Below are 21957 nucleotides of genomic sequence, written 5' to 3' on the forward strand. Positions count from 1 at the left end.
TGCTGCTTACATTAATCCTGATTATATAAGGAAGGAAACTTGGAGAGTCAAAGAGGAGGGAGGGAAAAGCAAGTGTCAATTTATGCTAGTGCAGAGGGCCCAAGACAAAAGAGCTGCAGAAAGTTCACTAAGAGCCCAGGACAGTTCAGACCTTTAACTGGTGCTGAAGTCCAGGGCCCCGGCAAGGGTAAGGCCCTTAAGTGCCAAGGTTCCCTGACACTGCTGACTGGCACCCATTCCTGCAGGGTCACCACAGGGTAAAGGTCCTCCCCAGCACTCAAGCACCCACAACCCTCTGAACTGCAGAGAAACAGGCAGCCAGGGCCACAGTGAGCTACAGGACTGGGCACAGGGTGTCTGCTCCCTCCACTATGCTCTGCCCATAGGTGGGGCAGGCTCTCAGGCCCCTCAGATTTTGGGCATAAATAAACCCACATGGTACTACCGGGCACAGATATTCCAGAGAAAGGAGAGAGTCCTGCGCTGAGTCAGAAAACCTCAATTTCCATCCAGCTTTGCCAACAAGTCCCTAAGGAACTCCTGGCTGGGTATCCACAGGAATTCCCACCAGCAGGTAAACCCGAGATGTGGGAGATTTCCTCTATCTAGTCACCCATCCATTACAATTGCAAATACTTGTCCAATGAATGGGCTTCCCCGGTGGTGCTAGTGGTAAAGAACCCACCTGTCAATTACAGGAGACAGAAGAGACATGAGTTCAATCCCTGGGTCAGGAAGATTCCCTGGAGGAAGGTATGGCAACCCCCCGCCAGTATTCTTGCCTGGAGAATCCCATGGACAGAGAAGCCTGGTGGGCTACAGTCCTTAGCGTCGCACAGAGCTGGACACAACTAAAGTTGACTTAGCACGCACACACATCCAGTGAATAGAGTCCGTAGATGATCTCTAAGACTAAGACTTAGTCTGATCTTAGATGATCTCTAAGTCTTAGAGATTTTAAGTCTTAGAGTCTCTAAGTCTTAGATGATCTCTAAGTCTCTTTTTGACTTCTAACATTCTAAATCTATAAAGCCACTAAAGAGTCCTTTGGAAAACAAATGCTTGAGAGGGGAAGTGTTTAATTTGATGTGTGCTTGTGTGCTCAGTTGCTAAGTCATTTCCAATTCTTTGCAACCCCATGGACTGTAGCCCACCAAGCTCCTCTGTCCGTGGGGTTTTCCAGGCAAGAATACTGGAGTGGGTTACCATTTTCTTCTCCAGGGGATCTTTCTGACCCAGGGACTGAACCTGCATCTTTTACATCTCCTGCATTGGCAGGCAGGTTCTTTACCACTGAGCCACCAGTAAATGTACGCTACGTTAGATACTATACATCTATACTATAGAACCGCGGCTTAAAAACCCTTGTATTGGACTTCCCTGGTGACACAGTGGAGAATCCACCTGCCAGTGGAGGAGACACAGGTTCCATCCTTGGTCCAGGAAGATTCCACATGCCTCAAAGCAACTAAGCGCACGCACACAGCTACTGAGCCCAAACACCCTATGCTCTGCAGTAAGAGAAGCCACCGCAATGAGGAGCCTGTGCCCCAAAACAAAGAGGAGCTCCCCTTGCCACTACTAGAGAAAGCTCACACAACGCACCGAAGACCCAGAGCAGCCAAAAATAAAAAAATAGACAAATAAAAATTTAAAACGCTGTATTAAAAAAAAAAAAAAAGAATTCCAGCAGAGATTAGAACCCATGTGCATTGTCAGTGGGAGTGTAAAAAGGTGCAGCCTCTATGGAAAACAGTATGGAAGTTCCTTAAAGAATTAAAAATAGAAACTACCACATGATCCAGTCATCCCACCTCTGGGTATAGATCCAGAAGAACTGAAAGCTGAGTCCCAAAGACATATATATATATATACACACCCAAGTTCACAGCGGTATTCTTCACAATAGCCAAAAAGTGGAAGCAACCCAAGTGCCCGTCCATGGATGAATGAATAAACAAAAGGTGATATTATCCATGCAATGGTACACCGCTGCTGCTGCTGCTAAGTCGCTTCAGTCGTGTCCGACTCTGTGCGACCCCAGGGACGGCAGCCCACCAGGCTCCCCTGTCCATGGGATTCTCCAGGCAAGAACGCTAGAGTGGGGTGCCATTGCCTTCTCCGGCAATGGTATACTATTCAGCCTCAAAAAGGAAAGAAATTCTGACAAGTGCTACAACACAGATGAACCTCAAAGACATGATGCTAAGTGAAATAAACTGGTCACAAAAAGACAAACACTGTATGATTGCACTTAGATGCGGTATCCGGAATAGTCAAATGCAAAGTGACAGAAAGGAGAATGGTGGTTGCCAGGGGGCTGGGGACAATGAGGCGATGCTGTTTAATGGGGACAGTTTCGGTTTGCAAAGATGAGAAAAGTTCTGGAGGTGGATGGGGATGATGGTTGTACAGTAATGTCGATATACCACAGTAGTGAAATGCACACTGAAAAAAGGCTAAGATGGCAAGTTTTATGTGTATTTTAACCACAACTTTTTAAATTTTAAGACATTTTTAAATTTAAAATAATTTTTCTAATAACCACAATTTTTAAACACTAACAATCTAATCAATAGCTCACTCCACATGCGTTTCTGAAATCACAGTCTGAAGTCTGGCCACAATCCAATAGTTCCCTGAGGTTTCCTTGAACACCTGGGAGAGCAGTTTGGGGTTTGTTTATCTGTTTGGTGAATGTGGTCAGGGGTCTCAAATGCACCATGTAATCCCCATGGACACAGTAACATTCCCAGCCTTGAGGAAGTACCTGGAAATTCCACCCAAGATGGAACGAAGGCAGAAGCTTTGATGGAAGATAGAAAGGCTTTGGGGCTTCCCAGGTGGCACTGTGGGGAAAAATCTGCCTGCCAATGGAGGAGATGCAGAGACATGGGTTCCATCTCTGGGTTGGGAAGATCCCCTGGAGGAGGGCATGGTAATCCACTCCAGTATTCTTGCCTGGAGAATCCCATGGACAGAGGAGCCTGGTGGGCTCCACTCCATGGGGTTGCAAAGAGTCAGACACAACTGAGCAACTAAACACACACACACAATAGAAAGGCTTAAGATGCAGAGCTGGGATGCTCACCCTTTTCCACAGGCTGACCCCCAGCCTGGATGATGCAGCACTTCCCTGTCCAGTACACACAGGCCTGTCCCAGCCCAAGGCCATCATGCCAGGAAGCACTATCCCACCTGTTCAAGTGTGGCAGTACCTGCCAAAAACCAGCCACTCATTTGTATCAGAGAGACTGGATGACCACGCAGGTGATTCCTGCCCTGCCTTCAGAGCCAGGGAGCAGAGGTGGCCCCCTCAGGGCTGTGGGTGACAGCTCTCCCGGATCCACCCTGGACGGACTCAGAGAGCCGGGTACCTCACAAGCCCCATGCACGGTTCCCCAGTCAAGAGTGGTCCTGCCAGCTTCTGCAAGACCGGCTTCCACACCCTTCCACAGAGACCACACCTTCCAAAGGAAGCCTCACGATTAGCCTATTACCCACAGGGAAAAAAAAGCCTTTTCAAGGCTACCCTGTCGCCAGCCTTCTCTTGCTCATTCCTCTACTACTAATTATACCAGGTGATGTATCTGCATGCCTGCCTCCTATTAAAGTCTGAGAGAAACACAAAGGGAGAGGCAGCCTCAGATGCTGTGATCTCTGTGCCCCAGCACTGTGCTTTACTGCAACAGACACTCAAGAACTGAGGGACTTCCCTGGTGGCTCAGTGGTAAAGAATCTGTCTGCCAGTGCAGGAGACACGGGTTCAATCCCTGGTCCCGGAGGATCCCACATGCCACGGGGCAACTAAGCCTGTGGACTACAACTATTGAGCCTGTGCTCCGCAACAAGAGAAGCCACCGCAATGAGAGTAGCCCCTGCTCACCGCAACTAGAGAAAAGCCTGCACATCAACCAAGGCCCAGCACAGCCAAAAATAAATAAACAATAATAATAATCAATGGAGGAGGGCTCTGAGGTACACTGTATTTCATTCACAAAGCGGGCATTTTAAGGCCCGGATGCACTCTCCTCCCCAAACGGCCATCTGCTTGCTGAGCATCTATGTCCCATGGAGCGAGACATTTCATGTTTTCTGGGGCCTAACACGCAGGATAAGAGCCCAGGATATGAGCCCCGTGAGAGCCAAGCTCCAGAGTTGAGGGGAACACCAGAGGGCTAAGGACGGGCCGCAGGGAAATTTTCCAGACGTTACTGAAGCCAGATTTCCCACAAACACTGCTGTCAAATCAGCTCCGTAAGGCTGAATGATTTACGTGCAGGCAGGGCCAGGTCACAGCTGGAGGGGATGTTCTCTGGTTTCTTCACACACCCTTCCTACCAAATGATAACAGAGAAAGAGGACAAAAGACCAGAACCACCAGGCTTGATGTGCTAAAGGTCTCAGAGGAAAGATGCCAAAGGTAACATTCTGGACACTCACCTTTCAGTCTCCAAAATCCACTTGCAGGTACTACTTTCTACACAGACAAATGATTTTCTAAGTTCGAGGGGAGCTATTTTTGTTTCCCTGGATGCCGAAGAGAATGGCAAGAACGTTTGATCCTGGATGAGATTTCCTATCAATGAAAACCCTCATCCTGGAAACAGAGCTCAAGTGTATGATTTAAACCAAAGTCGAATGACAAGAAGTGTTTCCAGAAGGGAGGAGAGATGAATGGGTGCTGGGGATGAAAGTGAGGGACCAGACCACAGGAGTCTTGTGTTGGTAAAACAGGGTCAGTCTACCAACAGATTCTCCCAACAACAAACAGTGTGCTGCTAGGGGAGCTGGGGATGCTTGGGGTAGGCAGAGAGTCCCTGCCTTCAAGGAGGTTATAGTCCAGGAGGGGAGGGAAAGAGCAAACCCAAAATCATACAAATAAAAAGTTACAAACTAAGGGGGTGACAGAGGATGAAATGGTTGGATGACATCATTGACTCAATGGACATGAGTTTGAGCAAACTCCAGGAGATAGGGAAGGACAGGGAAGCCTAGAGTGCTGCAGTCCATGGGGTTGCAAAGAGTCAGACACAACTGAGCAACTGAACAACAACAAACCATCCTGAAGTAAAGGACAAGGTAAAAATGCTGTGACAACAAAGGCAGGGACCGAGTTTAGATTCGAGGGTCCCAGAAGCAACTTTGAAGCAGTGACCAGAAGCCTGGGGGAGTCATGCAGAAAGAAGCATGGGAGAAGAAGGGGGCCACCTCGGGATGTAGGTAGCGGCAGGTGGGATGTGAACAGAGGCCCCGAGGAAGGTGATGACCCTGCAGCCCGCTGCGTACCAGGAGCACAGCGCAGCCTGTGCTGAGCCCTGAAAAGAAGACAGTCAGCTGACCCTCTATGCAATGTTTCAGTCTCTTTGGTTCTGACCTGAACACAAGCCACAGGGAGTGATGGTGTTCCCGTCACCGTGATGGGAGTGGCGGCAGCAAGCCTTCCAAGGTAAGGAGTGGCCCCTTCATCCTGACATTCCCACCAAAGTTCACCCAAAATGCCCCAGCTGTCTGGGCTCACCCATCCTTGCTGCTGGCAAAGCTGGGTGACCATGGCCGTGCCGGCTGACCCCTCGATGACTCAGCTTCCTGGTAGTGAGCTCATAAAATGGCCCAGGCAGGAAGGAGTCAGAGAGCTATAAACAGAGCCTTCCAGAAGCATCGGCTACATGGCTCCCCTTGATTCCAGGGTGGGACTGTGGCCATTCAGCATTTCTAGAATTGTCTGAATGAACAGTTCACAGTCTTCTAGTATTGCAGTTAAAGGTTTCAAGTAAATTAAATAGACTACCATTTCTTGGCAGATACTCTAGGAAACAAGGTCCCCCAAAAGTATTTGGGCATCTAGTTCTTTTAATTCCAGGGTGTGTGTGTGTCGGGGTGGGGGAGGTCGTCTTCCTAGCTTCCTCCTTCAAGCTGAAGTGCTTGTTAAGTCTATACTTTACATTCCAAATCAAAGGACAGGGCCCAAAGTTATACAGCCCATGCAAACAAAGAGCAGAACTTTTAGAACTAGAAGCTTCCTAAGAAACCATATAGTTTTAGTTCCATTTTGCCATTTTACAGATGAACAAACTGAGACTCAGACAACTGAAATGCTTTCTAAGAGTCACTCGGCTGGTGGGCTTCTGGTTATCACAAGCTAATTATAACTCACCCTAAAATGCAAATTAAATGTTCTGTGTGTGTCTCCAAAGAAAGGATCCATTTTGCTGTGTTTTTCCTTTCATTCCCTGCCCTCCATACTCAAGCTCTGGGTTGGCAAAGGTTCTTCCTGTCCCTTCAACTCTGGCTGCTCAGAGAGGATCAGAAATCTGTTTTCAATTTAAAAGCCACTTCTAGTAAAAGCCCAGCTCTGTAGTTAACTTTCGTTTTTTTTAGGTTCTGAAAGGGAATTTCAGAAATTTTCTTATGATTAGATTATCATAAAACTCAAAAGACCCTGGAAGAAACATTCAAGGGAAGGTTAAAGTGAGAATTTTTACACCAGGTCAGGGGAAGCATCAGTCACAGATGCCAGTGGAGGGAACAGCGCTAACTCCAAGGATAACAGACCCCACGGTGACAAACTGCAGTGTCAACTCCTTCTCTACCTCCTTCTGAACCTCAAAAGACTTTCTTGGAGGCAAAGAAGGAACTAGGAGTCACTCTAACTTGTCAATGTATTCCTTATTATTATTCTGTTGTTTTTACGAAGAAAAATTGCTAAAGCTGACCTTCTTTCTTTTTTAATCAATGTATTTTTCATCTTGCTTTAGGTATTTTTTAAAATTGAATTATAGCTGATTTACAATGCTATTTAATTTCAGGTGTATAGCAAAGTGATTCATATATAATTCATATACATACATAAAATACCTTTTCAGATTCTTTTCCATTATAGGTTATTATATGGTATTGAATATAGTTTCCTGTGCAATGCAGTAGGTTCCTGCTGTTTATCTGTTTTATATATAGTAGTGTGTATCTGTTAATCCCAAACTCCTAATTTATGCCTTCCCCATCCCCCTTCCCCTTTGGTAACTGTAAATTTGCTTTCTTTGTCATTGAGTCTGTTTCTGTTTTGTAAATAAGTTCATCTGTAACATTTTTTTTAGATTCCACAAGTGACATCATATGATATTTGTCTTGCTCTGTCTGACTGAGTGAAGCCGATATTCTTGCTGCTCTGAGGACTCATTATAAATCTTCAGTCATTTTCGAAATAAATTTATTTAACGCTTCACACTTCCTGGCATAAATATACTCATTAATTCAGTGACTGTCTGAGAAGCCAAGATTCTAGGGAAAACAGTTTTTAAACACACTTACACTAAAAGAGAGTTCTCTAGTCTCTCTTGCTCATTTTAGGTTATTAACCCTTTCACTGACAACCCCTATTCCAGCAGGGCATCTTCTATGATTTAATGTCCAGCAGATCCAACTTTTGCTTGTACCCCAACTGTTTCTCCTGGGGAACAGCTCGGCATTGTTAAGCGACACTGAAAAAGGCCCACCGACGTCCTCCTTCAAAACACCCAGCAGCTTTAGTAACAAAGACGTCAGATGCCAGGGAAATCCACAGACAAAGAAAGAGAAGGCTGGCCTTGGGGTCGGTCAGTTCTTGCCCATGTCACAGGACTGGTCTTGTGGAGAAACAGGACTCAGTTTTTAGAAGCTGGGAGATCCAGCAGCTTTTCTCTCTTAACCTGGACTGATACGGGCACCAGAAGGAAAATCCTCAAGAGCCAGCAGCTTCCAGCCTTTATCAGAATCACTGGAGCTGTATGGACAAGCCCCAGGAACTGAACTCTCTGCATTTAGAGAAGGATCCACCACAGACAGAAGGACTCAAAGAAAAGAGAGGGCAGGAAAAAAAAATTTCCAACTATTCAGCTGCCTTTAAAAAGTGACAGGGAGGGGGCGACCCTGGTGGATCAGCAGTAAAGAATCTGCCTGCCAATGCAGGAGACGCAGGTTCAATCCCTGGTCCTAGAGGATTCCACATGCAGTGAAACAACTAAGCCACTGCGCTATAACTACGGAGCCTGTGCTCTAGCGCCCAGGGGCCACAAATACTGAGCCCGTGTGCCACAACTACCGAAGCCTGTGAGCCTAAGGCCTGTGCTCCACAACAAGAGAAGCCATTGCAATGAGAAGCCCAAGTACTGCAATTAGAGAGCAGCCCCCACTTGCCGTGACCAGAGAAAAGCCCATGCAGCAGTGAAGACTTAGCAAAGCCAAAAATAAATGAATAGAAAAATTTTAAATGTCATTAAAAAGAAGTGACGAGGAATGAGGCAGGAATCTGAGTATCCATCACAGGTCCCCATGTGGGGCTCAAGATTAACCTCTGTCTTTGCCATATTTCTCTCGTGATCTAAACTGTGATCTGGGCCTGAAAAGGTTACTCAGGCAAACCCTAAACCTCACCAAATCATGTGACTGTATTTAATTTTTAGCTACTTGCCTGGCTACTGCTCCAGCTGGCATTTGCCACTCATGTCACCCATCAGTTAGGAGCCGATTATGAGCAGAAATGCCTGTGACATGACAGCTTTCCTCCCTTCCTCTGTGTTATTGACTCCTCTGGTCCTCAGCTCTGCAGGGAAAGTTCCCACCAGGGGGAGGCTGGGCCTCCCTGGATGCTGCCAAGCAGTCACTTGGTGGTCGAACAGTGAATTAAAATTCAGAATGTGGGGGGAGGGAAGAAGAAGGAATTTCAGAATGGGGGCAGGCCCTGGTGTGACCACCCCCACCAAACACAAAAACTTTCTCGGCTAATTCTGTGGGCAGAAGGCTCGGAGCAGAAACCCAAAAGCAGAGTGACAGGGGAGGGTACAGGTGTCCTGGGGATGGCCAGGCACCTTGGGGACAGGCTGTGACATCCCAGGGGAGAGGGAATCGTCCAGTTCTGTCCTACCATCTATATCTCCTTCAGTCTAGATACAGCTGTTGATATATTATTTCTTCCAGGGCCCTTTTCCTGACCGCTCTTGACAAGGTTTGGTTTCTGTGAGAAGAGACTCATCACCCCCCTCCAGGAATGATTCAATGATACCTCTGTCCTCCTGGCAGACAGGGGACTTCTGTGAGGATGGACCTCACAGGCAAGAAGCCTCCAGGCTTCCAGTGCTTGGCACATGTAGTCACACCCACATGTTCCCAGTTCTGAATTAATTTTCTCATTAAAATGAAGACTAGGGGATGATGCTGCACTTTTACACATGGCTTTTAACTCCTTCTCGGTAGAGAAATTCCATGAATCAGGCTTATGCAAGCCAACACTTAGCAAACAAGCGGTGGAAACAGTGACTAAGGAAAGAGAGCTGGTTCTACAGTCCATGACACGCCTTGGGTTCGTCCTTAGACTTTTGCACTCATGTACACACACAACAGCATCTTCTTTCCCTTGGAAAGGTTTCCCCCTATTTCTTCAGTGTGGCTTCTGAGATCTGATTATCAGGCAATCACTTGTTTCTCTAATTCAGGCTGGAGACAGCCCTGGGACACCCATGGGATACAGCCTCTATTCCAGGGGAGCAGAGCACCCCACTGCAAGTCAGAGGCAGGGCCCTGCATGTTTCCATTCCTAGCAAGTTGGCTGGCAAGCTTCCTGCAGCTGCCAGCACGCACCCTCACATCCACCTTCCACACCATCTGCCAGGCCCAGGGCGAGGCAACATGCCAGCAAAACCCCCTCCCTGTGGGCAGTGTGAGGAAAGGAGGACCAGGGACCCCAGGACAAAGGCATCTGTGCCCTACCGCCTCCCCTTCTTCCTTTCAATGATCAGTGGCCATGAGTAACCAGAGCACACAGAGCAGCAAGGGACCAAGGCAGGTAAGGGCATCAGCAGATAGAGTCATGCTTCAGGATGATCGGCCACCTTTCTCAGTCCCCAGCCTCACCCGCCAGCCACTCAAGGGGACAGACTCACCTGCAAAATGAAATGGAGCCTCTAAGGTGACAACCCCATGGAGATGAAAGGGAGGGGCCCCACTCTCTGGAGGAATCCTTAATCACTGGCCTTAATCACAGTAGTTGTATGCAGGCCTCTCATCGCTGGTCCGACATCATCAATTTTAAAAGTATTTCTGAGCATGCCCCAGAGTATAATTGGCTCTTCCTGATTACCCAGCGAAAGAGGTGGCGGCAGACGGCCACCCTGGTCTTTATTCAACAGATGGGAGACACAGAAGGTAAGAAGAGAGGCTAAGTGCCCAAGGCCATGCAGCTGCAGCGAATCCTACAGTGGCCGGAACCAGAGCCTGTATTTTCCATTCCAACTAGCTAAACCTACCCCTTTAACAGGATCCCAGTTTGATAATAAATACCACGGCCTGGCACCTGCAGAGAGCTTTATACTTTGTAAATGGTATAAAGGTCTGTTGACTGCAAAACAGGCTGTATTTTCTTACCACATGTATTAAGTAGAACTGAAAGGGAGGTGCAGCGGGCATTGTTACTCTTCCCTATTTGAGATGAGAATACTGCAACCCTAGCAGACCAAGGAGCTATGATGTAGTACTCTTTCCATAGGTCATTTTTAGGCTGTCTTTTGGAAAGGAATCCTTAAGCTAATCCAAAATCAAGTTACTATACTGAGTCCAACTTTGACTCACCGCTAAAATGAGAATGTGCCATAGCAGCTGCAGTTTGCTCCAGAGAAAGAAGCCAGAGAGAACCAAAAATATCCTATGGTAATAACCATTTGTGATCATCCCCTTGCCCTACATATTGGAATAGGTGACCAAAGAACTCCTACCTATATGTTAGAGCTCCAAGTTCCATGCCAAACTATGACTTTTTGCCAGAGCTTCCTCAGCTCCAGTTTCTCCCTCCCAAAAATGCAGCTGGAACCCCAAAATCTCCTCTCAGAACCCAGCTCAAGGGCTCTGCCATCATTAACATGAGTCTACATCTCAGCACTTCACATGCTTGCTCCTACCTGATTCCTTTCCTCAACTTGCCTTTAACAGGATCCCAGTTTGGTAATAAATACCATGGCCTGGCAGCTGCAGAGAGCTTTATACTTTGTCAATGGTATAAAGGTCTGTACCAGTACCTTCAGTGCTGGTACAGCAGAAAGAGGCACAAGTTCCAGGCCATGTTATTGTTCTGAAGCTTAGTTTTCTCATTTATGAAATGAGAGACTGTGGGTGCTTTTTCCTATCTTCAAAGGAGAGCTAAGAGGATCAAGTGACAGAATATAGGTTAAAACAACACGAAAATAATGCAAGATAGAGTTACAACAGCAACATACAAGCATAACCAAGCATTCAAGCAATAATACTTTCTGGGGTGGTCCAGTGGTTAAGAATTCACCTTGCAATGCAGGGGACGTGGGTATGATCCCTGGTCAGGGAATTAGGATTCCACATGTGGAGCAACTAAGCCCATGTGTCCCACAACTACTGAACCCATCTGCCACAACTAGAGAGCCCATGCACGGCAACGAAAGATCCTGCCTGATGCAACGAAGATCCCGTGTGCTTCAATTAAGATCCAATGCAAATAAAAAATGAATTAAAAAAAATCAGTCTAAAAAAAGTAATAACACTTTCAGAAATGATAATAGCTAATATAAAGTGAGAGCTTACCACTTACCACTGACACTATTCTTAACATTCTAGTTGTAGCATAATTCATTCTCATAGCAACACACTATGAGGTGTGTAGTGTTTTATTCCCATTTCACAGATGAGAAAAATAAGGCACAAAAAGGTTTCAGCAATTTGTCCAGGCACCAGCCAGGCAGTCTGGACTCAGGCCCATGCTGTTAACCTGAAAGGCCCTTATTTCAGCACATTACCTCTGATACGATCTGCCACTAGTGGGGCCTGTCAAGGTTTGGGCTTTCCTGGTGTCTCAGAGGATAATGCAACGCAATGCAATGCAGGAGACGCAGGTTTGATCCCTGAGTCAGGAAGATCCCCTGGAGGAGGAAATGGCTATTCACTCCAAAATTCTTGCCAGGAACAATCTGTGGACAGAGAAGGCTAGTGGGCTAGAGTCCATGGGGTCACACAGAGGTGGGCACGACTGAGACAAGCCACCGGCAAACGTGATCCCACCTGAGCTACTCAACAGCCCCGTCCAGTAGGTAAACAGATGATGTCAGTCCAGGCGGCTAATAATAGTCTATGAGACACAGAGACACCAAGCCAGAGAAATAACTCATCCAGGTTTCCAAGCAGATGAGTGGCAGGATGGGGACTTAAATTCATGGGGCCTGACCCCTCCACCCCCACCTCCACAGCTTTCCAGGGGTCCCAACACCAGCACAAGTGTGACACACACGTCCCCCCTCCCCAACGCCTGCCCACAGCAGCATCTCCAGGGAACAAAGGCCGAGGCCACACTGAGAGATCCATCAGGGGCCTCTGCCACCAGACCTCAGGGGACAGTGCCTTTCTCAGTCGCTCACAGGATTTTGTGTGTGATGGATCCGGAAGCTGGTGGCCCCGGAGGACGTCCTCTCACGGACACGAAGTGGCAGTCCCTCCACCTGACCCACGGTGGCCAGACATTTCCTAAACCTGTTATGCAACTTTTGCTTCAACCAAGCTGCTGCTGGGATTTCGCTCTATTTCAACATGTTTTGTTTTCTCTTCAGAGAGAAAGCACGAATGTGAAACCAAAACACTTCTTAGTGACCAGACTACGGCCCTTCCCGGCAGGCTGGGATTATTGGGCGGGGTGGGGGGTGGTGGTTCTCAAAGTTACCTTCTGGGAGCCAATTTCAGCTTCCAAAATGACTAACAACTGCAGGGGTGAGGAAGAGGATGTGTGTGTGTGGTGGGGGGTGGGGCACAGTACAACTGAAGGCCACTGTTTCCCAGAGGGGAAGAAGCCAACTCAAGAGGGCCCAGCAAAGAGCCCCAGTGACACTGCCCTGCCGGCCCCAGAATTTCAAGATGGCAGCCTGAGCCCTTCTGAGTTCACCCACCCCAGCCCTCGCACCCATATGAAAGTCAATATCAAGATGGGTCATTCTTCTCCCCAAAGCAAGCCGGTCTCATCACCTAAGCTCAGGGTCTAATTACAGGGAGCAGGCTCTGGAAATAGGAGCCAGGACTTATTTTGGTTGCCTGGGTAAGGAGGGCCCTCAGTCAGTGTGCAACGAATGAAGTGGGTGGCCAGATGAATAAACAGCCTCAACGGGGGCTTGTGGGTTCCACCATAGAAAACGGACAGACAAAGGGGCTGAGTCTCTGTCTGGTCAAGGACAGTAGGGATCCCAAACAACGCTAAGCAAAACAAAATAAAAACCAGCACTTGTTTAATAGCAGGTTTTAAAGCACTTCCCCCACCCCCACCTCACATCTCTTTAAAACAACTGATTCATTCAACCAAGAGTCACAGAAAACCTTTACGTGTCTCTGGAGAATAAGTCCGAGGGGAAGAGGGTCTGGGCCTCAGCGTGCCACTCAAGGTAGTCCAGGTTTATTCTGAAGGCAATGGGGACAGCCATGTGGTGTCAGGTGGAGACACTACTGGAAGTGAACTGAGACAATGGGGCTGCCGCTCGACCCCCTCAGGCCCCTCTCAGGCTCTGCTGCACCATGGAGAACAGGCTGGATTTTCAGTTCCAATCAGCTAACTCCGCCCCTTTAACATGATCCTCATTTGATAATAAATACCATAGCCTGGCACCTGCAGAGAGCTTTAAGCTTTATAAACTGTGATCACTGCAAACCTGGTTGCATTTTCTTCTAAGACTTGATTAAGCAGATCTGAAAGGTATGTAGGATGAGTATTATTACTCTTCCCTGTTTAAGGAGAGAAAACTGGGGATGAGCAGATCAGCTAAGAAGGATTTGTGGGCATTCATTCAACAAATACTTAACTGAGCACCTACTATGTGCCCGGAACTATTTCTGGCAAAGGGAACACTCAAGAGAACAAAGGAGTCAAAAATTCCTGCCCTTTGAGAGCTGACATTCGAATGAGGGAAGACAGACTGTGAACAATGGAGATCATATTACAATTATGAAAAAAACACTAAACTATGTAAATAATACATATAAGTTAATGGTATTGTGGGTTACAGGGTAACACATGCTGTGGAGAAAAGCAGGTCTGGGCAGTAGGGAAGTGAGAGCGAAAAAGGAGGGGAGAGAAAGGGCAGGTTTATCCAATTGTGACTCTGTGATCAGGGAAGCCTGCAATGTAAAGGAGACAGAGGCAGAGTCCCCTGAACCAGCAGGAGGGAGAAGAAAACAGATTTAAGGAGTATCACAGATGCAGGAGTGGACAGGTCTTGGAAGCATATGGGGAGAGGGGAAGAGGGGCAGAAATGGGGGAAATGTTGAAGACCATCCCCAGCCTTCTGAGGAAGGGGGCCCAGGCCAAAGGGAAGACCAGAGGAGAGGGCAGGATGTCCATGATGGACACTGAGGCAGCCAACTGGACATGTCTCCAAGGCAACAGGATACCCAGCTCCCAGACAGACCCGACCAGAGACACAGATGTGCAAACCGTGAGTTATCAGCACCCAGGGAGAAAAAGAGATGTGTCCCGAGAGACAAAAAGAAGACCAGGAGGCTGCCTGTCATCAAAAGGGACCAGGAAAAGGGTAGCTGAATTTATTAGCCAGGAAATCGCTGGTAGCCTAGTGGGGTTTCAGCAGAGCGGTGGGTGCAAAGGAAATCAACCCTGAATATTCACCAGAAAGGACTGATGCTGAAGCTGAAGCTCCAATCCTTTGGCCACCTAACACGAAGAGCCGACTCACTGGAAAAGACCCTGGTGTTGAGAAAGATTGATGGCAAAAGGAGAAGAGGGCAGCAGAGGATGAGATGGTTAGAGAGCATCACCAACTCAGTAGACATGAATCTAAACAAACTGCAGGAGACAGTGACTAAACAGATGCAAAATGCCAGAGGTCTGGGGGGAGGGGGAGGTGACAAGGGGAGAAGGTAGAAACTGAGTGTCAACCATCCTTTCCCAACACATGTTATTTTAAGGAGAAAAAACTCTCGGGGCACACGGGTCAAGGTGAGCTGCCTGGGGTTGGTTTGTTATTTAAGATGAGACAAGTATGGATTCAGAAATGCTCTTAAGAAGGAACCAATGGCTGGAGGTGGGGGTGAGGTAGAGGCCAAGATACTGGAACTGGGTTACTCAAGAGACAGATGACCAAAATAACTATGACCATGACCTTTATTGAGAACTTAGGCACCAGACACTGCAGCAAAAGCTTTACATACGTCATGCCCACTTTTTCAGTAAAAAAGAATCTGGGTCTTGGGATTCATATTCCCAATCTGTAGATAAGGAAACTGAGCTTAGAGAGGTCAAGTAAGATGGCCCAGGTGAAGAGCCAGGATTCAAACCCAGGTGTACATCACTGGTTGCTACACCCACTGATTCTCCTTAGAAGAAGGAAGGACCCTCTTACTTTACAATAGGAGAAGGGGCAGGGGTTGGCAGGCTAGTGGGAAGGACAGTTAGAGGAAGAATTTGATGGAGTCCGGGTTCCTCTAGGAACAGAGAGCAAGATGCCACACTGAGGCTGAAAAAAGTGGAAGGGTGGGAGTCTGAGAGGCAAGGTGGTCTGAAGCAGCTGCTGAGCAGGATGGAAGCCGACTGACCAGAGCACAGGGAAGGCCAGGCTGGGGCCCCAAACGCCTGGCACACAGGGCAGCAGTGGACACAATGTGAGGGTTTCTCCTGAAGGGCTGGGCTTCCCTGTGGGCAGTGGGTTGTCGGGGATCAGATGTGGGCAGGCAGGTGTAGGAAGATCCAAAGGCAAAGAAACTATGGGCTGGAGAGTGGCTGCAGTGATGGGCTGTGGGGGCCAGGCTGGATGAGGAAGCCAGGGATGCGATGAGATGAGACAGAGAAGAGGCGAGAGTCTTCACACAGTGTAACCATGAGAAAGCTGTGGCCAGACTCCGAAACGTCTGAATGCACGATTTCAGGGGCAGAAAGGTTCAGGGCCAGGACAAGGCCCTTAGAAGTAACAGCCATGAACCTGAGTGGCGTAAAGAATAGAGGGATATGGGACTTCCCTGGTGGTCTGTGCTTCCAATGCAGGGGGCATGGGTTTGATCCCTGGTTGGGGAAGTTCCACAGACTGTGCAGTAGGCAAAAGAAAAAAAGAATGTAGGCATTTGGATGTTAGTCAAGTGGTGACCAAAATGGAACACTCTCAGGATGATAATAGAATTCAGGATGGACGAACAGTCTGTGAGCCAGATGTCAACATCCAGAGGATGAAGGAAAGTGGCTGGATCACATTGTCATTGATGATGATGGTACTGAAGCTGAAAGGTCCCACCCAGAGGACAGTCCTACACAGGAGGTAATGATAACCGCTGTAAGGACTTAACCCTCACAGATACCCAGGACATCAGTACCATTTTTTCCTTCTTTTATAAATGGAGAAACCAGGCAGAGAGGTGAAGACATTTGCCCCAGGTCACACCCAAGTGGGAAGCAGGACCACAGTCTGGATCAAGAGTCCCTCCCTCTACCCACCCTGCCATCCCAGTGGAGAAGAAGGTGAGTGGTAACACAGGGAGAAGAGGGACAGATGCTGGTGGAAGTGGATGGCAGGAGCCTCAAAGGGAAAGGAGAGCTTGATAGGGTGAGCAAGGGGAGAAGAGGGACAGATGCTGGTGGAAGTGGAGGGCAGGAGCCTCAAAGGGAAAGAAGAGCTTGATAGGGTGAGCAAGTAACAGTGGGAGGGTCGCAGCCCCAAGGTGCCTGATTTAAACTAATGGGCATCATCTCTACCTGAGAGGCATTAGGGAGAGGCCTCAGGAGAAGCGCTGGATGTCTATCGGCAGAGGGAGGAGGAAGGAACATTCAGTGAAGATGTAAAGGAGTCAATTACAAGGAACTTTCACAGGGTCCAGGGGAAAAATAAAGAAGGAAGCCAGGGAAAGTTGGTTCAGGAAAGAGAAAGCAGGAAGGAAATTAGCTTCTGCATTTCATAAATAAGGAAACTACCAGAACTCCGAAAAGCTAAGTGTCCCACCCAACCGGTAAGTCAAAAGCCTGGGATCTGAACTACCCCAAGCCAGTTCTCTGCCGGTGAGAATTCAGGCTCAGAAGGAGTCTGAGGGCACATCTGAGACTTCCCTGGTGGCTCAGACGGTAAAGCGTCTGCCTACAATGCAGGAGACCTGGGTTCAATCCCTGGGTCAGGAAGATCTCCTGGAGAAGGAAATGGCAACTCACTCCAGTATTCTTGCCTGGAAAATCCCATGGACAGTTGAACCTGGCAGGCTACAGTCCATGGGGTTGCAAAGAGTCAGACACAGCTGAGCGATTTCACTTTCACTTTCACTTGCAGTTAAAGTGATTGGAGGAAGCTTCCTATGAAAAATGGTGACAGTAAACATTCCAAGGTGTTGACTGGGAGAGGAGGGCAGGCTTTGGGCCAAGCAGAACTCACAAGGAAGATTTAAAACAAAAAGAAAACTCTCTGGGCAGGAAAGCTTGGGGACCCAGGGGACACAGGAAAAAAGCCAGAAAGTTCGGGGGTTCAAGAGAGACCGCCAAAGGTTTCCTTGAACACAAGCAAACCAGTTCATCCAGGGCATCAGGGAACGCCAGAGGGGTCCAGACCCCAAGCCTGTAAACAAAGGAAAGCAGGACTCGAGTTTGGAGACTGATCACCACCCCAAAGATCGAGGGGACAAAGGCCCTAATCAATGAAAGGGCCACAGTGGCTAAAACGTGCCCAGGGGCAACCAGGAAAGGCATAGGATGCCCACTCCACAGAGCGACACCCTCTGCCTTATGTGACAAGCCCTCTACCTCAAGGGCACGCCCCCTACCCCTTGTGCACCCCAAGGCGTGATTTGAAAAATGTAATTGAACTCCCCCTCCAAGTTAGCCCCAGTGCCTTCCCCTATTGAAGATCTGAGGTCGCCTTGGCTGCCCGCTGTAATCTCAGGGGCTACCCTCCAAGCCCTCTGCCCTGGCCTTGCCCTCCCCCATTTCCGGACAGAGGGGGCCAGCGGCAGGCAGGAAAGGGGCCACGTGGGGGCCGAGCGCTGTCTCTGGGACCAGATCCCTGCCCCCACTCCTCCAAGAGACCCCAGGCCTGGGCATCAGCACGTGGCCTGGGCATTCATGAAACAAACAACAGTACAGAAGTTCAAAAAGAATTCCTCGCTGGACTCCATGCCACTCCCAGATCCACCTTAGAGAAAAGTGCTCCTTCCCACTGAAGGAGGATGGCGAAGAAGGGAAGGGCAGGATCGGAAGGAGACTGAAAAATCACTGAACTTTTGTCGCAAAAAACGAGAGCAACTTGGGATTTCACACTCTTTCGAAGCGGAGTGGCATCTCCTGGGCTGTATGTGGTTTTGAAAGCACTGGAGAGGGTGGGAGGGAGGGACGCTGGCAGCTGCCTTCGTCACCCCGTCCCATACTGAGGGCCCTAGCAGTCTGCTTGGCACTGCGGAGACCAAGATGAGGAAAGCCAGAGGTGGAGGAACACTGAGCTGCCTGGCACCTGCCCGCCTCGCTGCTGCTGCTCCTCGGAGCTCAGCACTGCCAGGGACAGAAACCCCCGAGGCCAAGCAAGGCTTCCAACTGGCTCAGCACCCACCAGCTCCTAGAGAGAAGGCTTAGACTCAACCAGCTCGGCCGGCTGTCAGTGCCCTGCCATCCGGCTGCACCCTAGCGGGGCAGGAGGGCTTCCCCCAGCAGAGCTTAAAGGGACTGCGTTTCCCTGACAAGCAAAGCAAGAGAAGGGTCAGCGGAAGTTCTCTTGCTTCAAATCTTTCCTGTTTCCTTCTGCCCTTGCTTTCGCCACCGCAGGACGCAGGGCATGGTCGGAGAGCGGTGTGCCTAATCTGGTTGGAATTTCCTCCTCCACCCACCTGGCATTCTCCCCACAGTCCTGAGCGCTCCGGACCAGGGGCTCTCACGTCCACCCTAAGTGCTGGTCTAGGCGACCACACCACTGGCCCCTCTGGAGCACCAGGGGGAGAGGCGTATGGCAGAGCTGCTGCAAAGCCCCAGCTGGAATGCAACAAGTCATGGCGACCTCTGGGTGACAGCCCTACAGGGTCCCCTCGCTCCCTCCCTTGGGACCACTGCGAGGTCCTGGCAGCCTGTCCCTTTACAGATGAGTAAGCAGTCATATGCCACTACCGTGGGGCCAAGGGAGAGAGGAAGACACAGAAAGGAGGAGGAAAGTTGCCAAAAGTCTTCTAAATCCCCACTTAAGAATCACAGGCTGTTGACTGCTGGAACTTGAGAGGTGTTAGTGATGATGAGGTTCAGTGTTTTCTCAGACTTTTTGGCCTAGCCAGAGGTACATTTTGCACAGCCACTCAGGGAACACACATACACACAACCCAGACTGTCACAGAGCAACAGTACTTCTTACCGCATGCCACACATGCTTCTATTTAATATTTTGTACTCTCACCAACCTGGCTTTTTAAGAATGTTTCTCCCACTAATGGTCACCACCCTTTGAAAAATGCAAGTCATTAAGGTGACATTGGGTGGAGGGGATTTCACAGAAAAGTATATGCAATATTACAATGTGAAGCATTAGCCAGGCTGACTTTCCACACTTAAGACACAACAGAGCAGCTTGCTGGGCTCAGAAATCAAAGTGACCAGTCCTGAGCACCATGGTCCACACACCAAAAAGGAGAGAAAAACTGGAAAACACAGGCCCATCCAACACGCTCACTGAACTTTACAAGATCAAGGTTAAAAATGTGTGCCTTATAAAATACAAAAACAAAACAAAACCTTTTTTTTCCTCTCAAGATACAATTTACATTGATTGGGCTTCAAGTGTAATTAATTATTTCAAATTGCAAGTAACATAAAAAGAGGACAATGAGTATTCTGTGTTCGTAGAAAGGAGGACAGGTGAAAAATAGGAAATATTAACTGGTCCATAGTCCCCATTTTCCTAGTGACAGAACAGTGCCTAAAGAATGAAGCAAGTTAGGGGCTGGGCTTGAACCCCAACCCAGGGCTCCTGACTCAGTTACTCACAGTCTCCACCATCCCTGTTATTTAAGAAGAACACAGTGAAGGTCTCCCCAAGTGGAGCATTTCCTTGGCCCCTGACATCTCATGTTGGACATCGACACTTGTGTTGGTTTCAGCATACCTCCATCGCAGCCTTGCTGGGGTCACACAGCGGGGCTCATGCCACTTAACTCTCTCTGTGCTTTTTAGCCCCACTGCAAAATGAAAAGAGTAATCCAAAGAAACTGTAAAAAAAAAAAAAAAAAAACCACCAAGAGGTACTTTAAAGCCAAACCGGGATGCTCAAAACCAGAACCCCCAAGGGTCTTTATTCAGAGCCAGGATTATAATCCGAGAATCTAGAAATTGTTCCTGGTTAGCTAACCCAAACCTGTATTTTATTATTTTTAAAATTTTATTTTATTTTTTGGCTGCACCACACAGCACGTGGGATCTTAGTTCGCAGACCAGGGATCGAACTCGTGCCCCCTATGTCAGAAGCGCAGTTAACCACTGGACCACCAGGGAAGGTTCCCCAAACCTTCATTTTACAGTCAAGTTCCACAAAATGACAGCCCAGGACCACACACATGACATTAACCCGTCCACAAGTGAAAACTGCTACAGAAAGCAATACTAAGTACATAGTGACAAGTGGATCAAAACATACCAACACCTAGAGAGCAGAAGGAGGGGCAGGGAAGAAACTAAACACAGATCACACAATTCAAACACATGCAACTAACCCCTTGTAAGGGGCTTCCCCAGTGGCTCAGCAGTAAAGAATCCACCTGCCATGGAGGAGATCCAAGAGATCCAGATCCCTGGGGTCAGGAAGATGCCCTGGAAAAGGGAGTAGAAGCCCACTCCAGCACTCTTGCCTAGAGAACCCATAGGCAAAGGAGCCTGATGGGTTACAGTCCATAGTGTCGCAAAACAGTCAGACACGACTGAGCGACTTAGCACGCACCCAAGAGTGTCATAGGGAGGTCAAAAGGCATAACTAACCCTAAAAACAAGCTCCAATGATGCCTTGAACCAAACTCACAGCAGAGGTCAAGAGCCTCAGAAGTGGTCTAGTTCTTTGACGGCTCATGCCTGCTCAAATGACATCTCCCAGCTCCTAACCTTCCCACACTCTGTCCAAGGCACTTGAGACAACAACTTCAAATATGGGGACTTTTTATTACATGTGAAGGATTATTTCCTATACAAATGCCACCTGGTGTCCGTCCACGGTCTTTCTTGGAGTGACTTTGAAAACCTAAGAGAAAAAATCTCCTTGTGGCCTCCATAACCCTGGCAGGCAAGGACGGTTCCTTTAATCTCCCTCTGGCATGCCGGAGAGCAGAGGGGTGATGACTAAGACCCAGCAGCACAACATAAGACTTGGGGCTCACCTTAATGTGAATGCCCATGGCCTTCTCTCTGGATTGGTGTCTGTTCAGCCACTGACTGCCAGCTCTAAGAACTGCTCAGAGCAAGGAAAACCCTCTGCATTAGACATTCTGGCCTTCCCACCGCTCATGTGGGGCCAGCATCAGAAACAAGATACAGACGCTAGTTGGGGAACTCACCACCTAGAGAAGTCCCCAAATCTCCGAAGCACACCGGGGCTGGAGTCGGCGGATACCCGTGGTGCATGATGAGCCCTGGCAGGCTAATCCCGTTCACCGCTCTGTGCCTCAGTTTCTTCATGTTAATTCCCACGGCTACTGTACGAATTAGATGAGTTCTGCCTACAGAACTGCAATGTATCAATAATAGTATTACTTCCCCGTAGCACTCTATCTATCCTCTGGCCATTCTGTATCCTGAACAAGCTGACTTAGTGCAGCTCAGGCAAAAATCCGCCTGGTTAAAGCTACCTCCTGACAGCAATGCATTTAAAACTACCCGGGAAGCGCGGGGCAAACTGAACGGCTATTACACAACCCATAAGAAAGGCTACGTAGCACGCGCTCTCCCTGCCTGCCCGCCTCCCTACAACAAAATGAGAAGGCAAATGTCACTGT

General features: G+C 48.5%; 1 protein-coding gene across 5 annotated transcripts in view; it reads right to left on the reverse strand.

The window, feature by feature from the left end:
* SLC25A37 (solute carrier family 25 member 37) overlaps nt 1-21957 on the reverse strand; it is a 47556-nt gene that overhangs the window by 24589 nt on the left and 1010 nt on the right. For 2 of the 5 annotated variants that reach the window (XM_070375536.1, XM_070375537.1), the window contains exon 1: nt 21520-21869. The exons of 1 other annotated variant lie outside the window; for it this stretch is intronic. Coding sequence is in view for 2 of the 4 variants with exons in the window: in XM_070375534.1 (XP_070231635.1) it covers nt 21343-21360 (18 nt within the window). In the remaining 2 variants the exon portion in view is untranslated. Of the gene's footprint in view, nt 1-19966; nt 19990-21342; nt 21462-21519; nt 21870-21957 lie in introns of those variants that run through there. 2 more of the 5 variants (XM_070375534.1, XM_070375535.1) reach the window with 2 other exon arrangements.

Source organism: Bos mutus, chromosome 8 (genome assembly GCF_027580195.1).
Source record: "Bos mutus isolate GX-2022 chromosome 8, NWIPB_WYAK_1.1, whole genome shotgun sequence".
Classification (NCBI taxonomy): domain Eukaryota; kingdom Metazoa; phylum Chordata; class Mammalia; order Artiodactyla; family Bovidae; genus Bos; species Bos mutus.